The sequence below is a fragment of the Galeopterus variegatus genome, unplaced genomic scaffold (genome assembly GCF_000696425.1).
Source record: "Galeopterus variegatus unplaced genomic scaffold, G_variegatus-3.0.2 Scaffold13575, whole genome shotgun sequence".
NCBI classification, from domain to species: Eukaryota; Metazoa; Chordata; class Mammalia; order Dermoptera; family Cynocephalidae; genus Galeopterus; species Galeopterus variegatus.
Genome location: NW_007739686.1, coordinates 18,564 through 24,222, shown reverse-complemented (window position 1 = coordinate 24,222; position 5,659 = coordinate 18,564). Strand labels below are relative to the sequence as shown.

Sequence of the window (5,659 nt, the reverse complement as noted above, 5' to 3'; positions counted from 1 at the left end):
CCTGGGCGCGCTGGACTATGTCACCGCGTGCCGGCTGCGGCCGGAGGAGGCGCTGCTGGCCGCCAAGGCCTACGTGCCCTGGAACCACCGCGGGCTGCTGCGGACCGTGCTGCGGGAGGAGGGCCGCAGGGTGCTGCAGCGCGGGCCGGAATGCCGCCCTGCGAGCGCGCGGGGCCGCCGGAGCCAGGCTGCGCAGAGGGCCCGTACCGCCGAGCCGGAAGGGTAGGGACCAGCCCCGCGCGTCCGGGCTGCTGTTCCGTGCTGACCTCCTGCCGGGGAGCGAGGCTGCGTTTCTCCCATTTTACAGATGCGTAAACCGAGGCAGAGTGGCTGGGCGGTCCCCCTGAGCATCGCTGGCCGGTTTAGCTCCAGGGCTCAGATTTTAGAATCTTCAGTCCCAAACGAAAAACTAAAACTTGCACTTCATTCCAGTTATCGTTTCTTTCTCTGCATATACGTGAAGTATCTCACAAACCTGAGTGTGTGCTGTGTATGCAGTTTGTATCCCGCTGGGTTTTTTTACTCTGTGGATTATGAACATTTCTTTTGTTGCTAAATAGGTTTCAGGACAGCGCAATGTCCCATCCCGTGAAAGTGCCATTATTCCTTCAGACGGTCCCAGATTTTTGCTCTTAGTTATAAGGTGGCGTGAAGAAAACCCCGTCTCCACTATGCTTTGTCCTTAAGATGGACACAGACGCGGCGTCGCCTGGTCAGGGAGCCCTTCCACCTGCAGTCCCTGACCTGCCCATCTGCCCACCTCCACCTGCAGTCCCTGACCTGCCCAACTGCCCACCTCCACCCCTGGTGCTCGTTTTGCAAATTCTTGCCAGCGGGTGGGAGGTCTCCAGCTGTTTTGGTTTGCACTCCTCTGATTGCTGGAGGTGGTGTGCTAGCAAAATTAAAAGCACTGAGTCTAGGGGGCCCCCTGGGGGGCAACTTTGATGTCAGCCCCCCCACACACACAGACACACACACACACACACTCTCTCTCACACACGCGCACTCGCGCACACACACACACGCGCGCACACACACACACACACACACACACACACACTTCCTCCCTCTGCCTGCAGTTGCATAATTCGCATTGCTTTGATTTGCGGGTGAAGAGGAACTTTTATTTATGTGATTTTGGGTCCTTTGTATTTGGTCCGTGTGGAAATTGTCAAACGTGAGGCTCTGGCCCTTTTCCCAGTGGTGGTATATTAACAGTCCCACGTGGACACCAGGAGGATCACAAGTGCAGCCTGTGAGTTATTGCGTCCTGTCAACAAGCAACACACCCCTGAGCCCAGCAAGGCCAAATTGTTAATACTCATTTTTGCAGAGAAGGAAACTGAGGCAGGGTCTGCTGGGGTCAGCCTCAATCCCACCGTCGGTAAAATGCCTGCCCCACAGCGTGTTGGGACGATCAAGTGAGAGGGAAGGCCGAAGGCTGTATGTTGGGAAGGGCAGCGTGGGTCTGAGGACGGTCCTTCCAGAGGGACATGGGTCTCTGCAGTCCAGCAGGAAGGAAGCTGCCCAGGCCAGGTGCACGGGGACAGGATTTACCTGTGGCCTAAGCACGTGGGCAGGTAAATGGGGTGCAGGGAAGGGGCCCCCACCCTGAGCCGCTCTCTCCACAGGGATGCCCATGGCGTGTACCAGCTAGCCACACTGCTGATGGAGCTGGACACAGAGGACGAGGCCTCACGTCTCCTGGCAGCGGACGCCCTGTACCGTCTGGGCCGCCTGGATGATGCCCACAAGACCCTGCTGGTGGCCCTCTCCCGGAGGCCCCAGGCAGCCCCTGTGCTGGTGCGGCTGGCCCTGCTGCAGCTGCGGAGAGGCTTCTTCTATGATGCCAACCAGGTGAGGAGGCCCAGGTGGGTCACAGAGGGCGGGTGGAAATGGGCCACATCTCTGTGAAAGGCACCAGGCCTCCCATGGCCCTTTCTCTGCATCCCTCAACCTGGACTTTGGAGCAGACAAACTTTGTTCAGCCCCAACTCTGCCACTGCGACAGGCCCTCACCTGTCTGACCCTTGGTCTCCTCCTCTGTGCCTTGCAGGTTGTTGTGGGAATTAGCCGGAGCAGGTATCCCCGGGCCTGGCAGGTTCCCTGCATGCAGTGGGTTCTTTGTATTTGCTTTTGCTGTGGTTACGAAGAAAAGGGGCCAAGGATCAGCTGTAGGCCAAGCTTCTCCGTAGACTAGGCTTGGACGTGACCTTCCTCGGGGGGGTAGCAGTGGGGCCCCCGTCTTCGACCCGGTCTGCCTCTGAGGCCTTTCCACTCCCAGGAAAGGCAGAAGTTCACCTGCCTCGGGTGTCATGGAGGCTTCATGTTTGAACCTGGTCAGCAGGTTACATTCCAGGGGGATTTCAGGCTTAGGGACCCCGGGCTGCGAGACCTGTGAGCTTCTTCCTTCCGCTCTGACCTGGCTTGATCTCCTGATCTCGTCCTGCGTGGAAAGGGAGGGCGGGAAGGATGCCCTGGAACCGCCTTCCTGCTCGGCTCGGGACTGGCGTGTGCACCCGCGGCCGGCAGGGGGCAGCACCGGGTCTCCTTGGTGGGGAGCAGGCCTGTGCCGGGCTTTGGTGCCTTCTGAGCAACTCCATGGAGCCCCCGTCACTTTATGATGTGAAAGCCCCTTCCTCAAGCTTCTCATCCGGCCCACTGAGGGCAGCAGAGGAGCAGGCTCCAACTGCAGCCCAGAGGTCCCACCTCCCTGTCCTCGCCCTTTCCTGTGCTCCAAGCTGGGGACACACAGTCCATGCCCTCTGTGAACCACCCCCAGACTATGGGGAGACAAAAATACCCCCAAAAGCTCAGGTGGCCATGCTGCAACCCATGGCAAGCCATCTCGTGCTCAGAGTAGACTGAAAGCCACCCAGGCTCACGGAAACAGAGAGAGGGCCTGGTGGGGGTGGGGCGTCCTGGCAGTGGGGGCTGACATGGGAGGATGGTGGCCGCGACCCTGCTCCTGCCCCTGCAGCTGGTGAAGAAGGCGATCCAGTCGGGGGACATGGCCTGCCTCCAGCCCACCCTGGACGTCTTCCACCATGAGGACCGGCAGCTGCTGTGGCGTCACTGCCATGCACGGGCCCTGGCCATCCTGCGGGCGCGGCCGGCCGGGGCCGACAGCAGAACCCACACCAGGGAGGCCATCGCCTACCTCTCTCTGGCCATCTTTGCAGCAGGTAGGAGCTGCCCACCTGGCCCTGGGGGTCCAATCCTGTGCCAGGTACATGGGGGGATGAGGAGCCTCTGCTGTGCTGGGGGTTGGGGACATGGGGGTCTGAGAACTTGCTGCACAGATGCATGTGCTGTGGGAGCACCCATGGCGTGGATGGGCTGCTCACTGAGGACAGCTCAGGTGGAGGCCCTGGCTGCCCAAGTGAACATATCAAGGCCTGAGAGAGGGGTCAGCACCAGCTGAAACTGGAGCTGTACCCTCCCCTGGCCCTGAGGGTAGAAGGTCCTCTCCCAACCGGGCCTCTCCCTCCAGGGAGGGGAGGCGAGGTCCCAGCTCCCCTAAGCCCTTCCTTCAAACACTGACAGGCTTCGTGTGTGCACCTGGCCTCCCACTTGGCCGAGCCACCCCGCCACACCCCGTCCTGGACACTGGACCCTGGGGTGCTGCCCGCATCAGCCTCTGGGCCTGGGGAGTGCCCTGTGCATACTGGAGTTGGGCGTTCTTAGTGCTGTGGGGCAGGCACGGGGTGCTCAGAGGGAAGGGACTTTCCCACGGACTCTCAGCGAGTTCCTGGGGTACAGGGAGTTTGACAGTGTGGACCCGGGATCAGACGGCTGGGTGGGCTTCTGCACCTACACTTACTGGGCACCTCATCTCCCTTAGAGTGGGCGGTAGGGCAGCCCGCGTGGGATGGCCGTGGGGATTAACTGAGCTAGTTCTTGGACAGCGCTGGATGGCGCCTGGTGCAGAGTGCAAGCCCCACACGCACTGGCGGGGCAGATGTGGCCCTGAATGGCCTGCAGGACCCAGCATGTTGTTCCCTGTCACTGGACAGACACCCCCAAGGGGCATGGTGGTGGCATTCTCTTTAAGGAGGGGCTTCTATGCCCAGAATTTGGAGGGCTCCTCTCAGGCTGCCCCACATCCAAGTCTCACAACTTCCGCTTCTTGCCATTCTTTTTTACATTCTAAGACGTTGTTGCAGAGCGATTGGGGGGAGGGGGAGAGGGGGGAGGAGGAGGAAGGGGGCGTGGTCAAGGCTCGTGGCACCCCCCTCATTCTGGCCGGGGAGCCCACGGGGCTTCCAGCGGTGGTTCGGTTGTGGCTGGGCTGGATGCAGATGTGGGGTGGTCGTGGCTGAGGCTGCCGCCCCCTCCACCCTGGCTCGGGAGCCTGGGCAGCTTCTGTCAGCAGCTCAGCGGTCGTTGCCAGGATGGATGCAGAAGTCAAGGGGGCATGGTTTCCTGCCATTCTGTGTCCTGACCCCAGGACCCTTTCCCTCCTCGCCCCTCACCTGGCCTCACCTCAGGTGCAGCTGCAGTGCCCCCTCCTCCCAGACGCCATCCACCCTGGCTGGGCAACCTGTGTGTGTGTCTTGGTGCCCAGTGGTGTGTGTTCTCCCCAGGTGTGACCTGAAGCTTGTACACACTCTGCCCAACCCAGGTTGGGCACCAGGAGAGATGCTGAATGAGGGGCCCAGCCACAGTCATGCCCTGACACCACCCCCTCCTGCAGGGAGCCAGGCCAGCGAGTCCCTCCTCACCCGAGCCCGCTGTTATGCATTCCTGGGCCAGAAGAAGACGGCCATGTTTGACTTCAACTCAGTGCTGCGGGGCGAGCCGGGCAACGTGCAGGCACTATGTGGACGGGCACTCGTGCACCTGGCCCTGGACCAGCTACAGGTGCCGGGACTGGGCAAGCAGGGGGCAGGGGGATCCAAGAGGGAGGGAGCAGTCAGGCCACATGAGCAGCAATATGCCCATCCACACCCCACCTGCACCTCGGGGCACAAGAGCCTCAACCTCACAAACCCAGTTTCGGAGAGCCCTGCCTTCTGTCTGGAGTCCCCGTGCCTCCCAGCCTCAGTCTGAATGAGTGGGTGTGCAAGCCCTCCGAGGTACTAGAGGGCCTCCCTAGCTTAAAGTAATTCCTCAGGGGTGTTGGCAGGAGATGTCCCACCAGCTGCATGGGTGCGGGCCACCTGGACCCCTCTGTTGAAAAGGGCTAGAGGACCTGCTCAACAGGAATAAGTGAGTCATGTCTGCCACGGCACAGGGACAGAGACCCTGCAGCTCTGATCTGAACTCAGTTCACCTGCTTTTCAAGTCAGACATCTATACATTTAAGACTTTCTGCAGAAACTGCTCCAGTTCAAAATGAAAGGATCCCATTCAGATGGGTGAGACCTGGACGCTGGGAAGACTATTTCTGTTTTGTTTGTTTATTTATGGACATCTCTTTTTAGCCACTGTGCTGTAAGTGACATGCTGTCACCCTGGGGACCCATGTCACCCTGCCCTGCTCCCTGAGCACTGGCACTGGAGCCCAGAAGAGTGGGGTCCAGGTCCTGTTAGGTAACCTCAGCCAAATCATTGTACCTCTGTGTGCCTCAGTTTCCTCCTCTGTAAAAGGTGAGGGTTGCTGAACAACCAATAGATCAAAGAAAAAACCATGAGGGAAATTAGGAAATACTTAAGA

The 5,659-nt window shown here is 60.0% G+C and overlaps 1 protein-coding gene across 1 annotated transcript; it reads left to right on the top strand.

Moving 5' to 3' along the window:
* Window positions 1–1,188: 1,188 nt before the first annotated feature.
* On the top strand, window positions 1,189–4,863 carry LOC103581641 (tetratricopeptide repeat protein 34-like; the record flags this gene model as incomplete). The annotated part of the gene is made up of 3 exons (XM_008563417.1): window positions 1,189–1,857; window positions 2,981–3,185; window positions 4,697–4,863. Coding segments are annotated over exons 1-3 (645 nt in total), but the record flags the coding sequence as incomplete, so codon positions are not given.
* Between the last annotated feature and the right edge of the window lie 796 nt (window positions 4,864–5,659).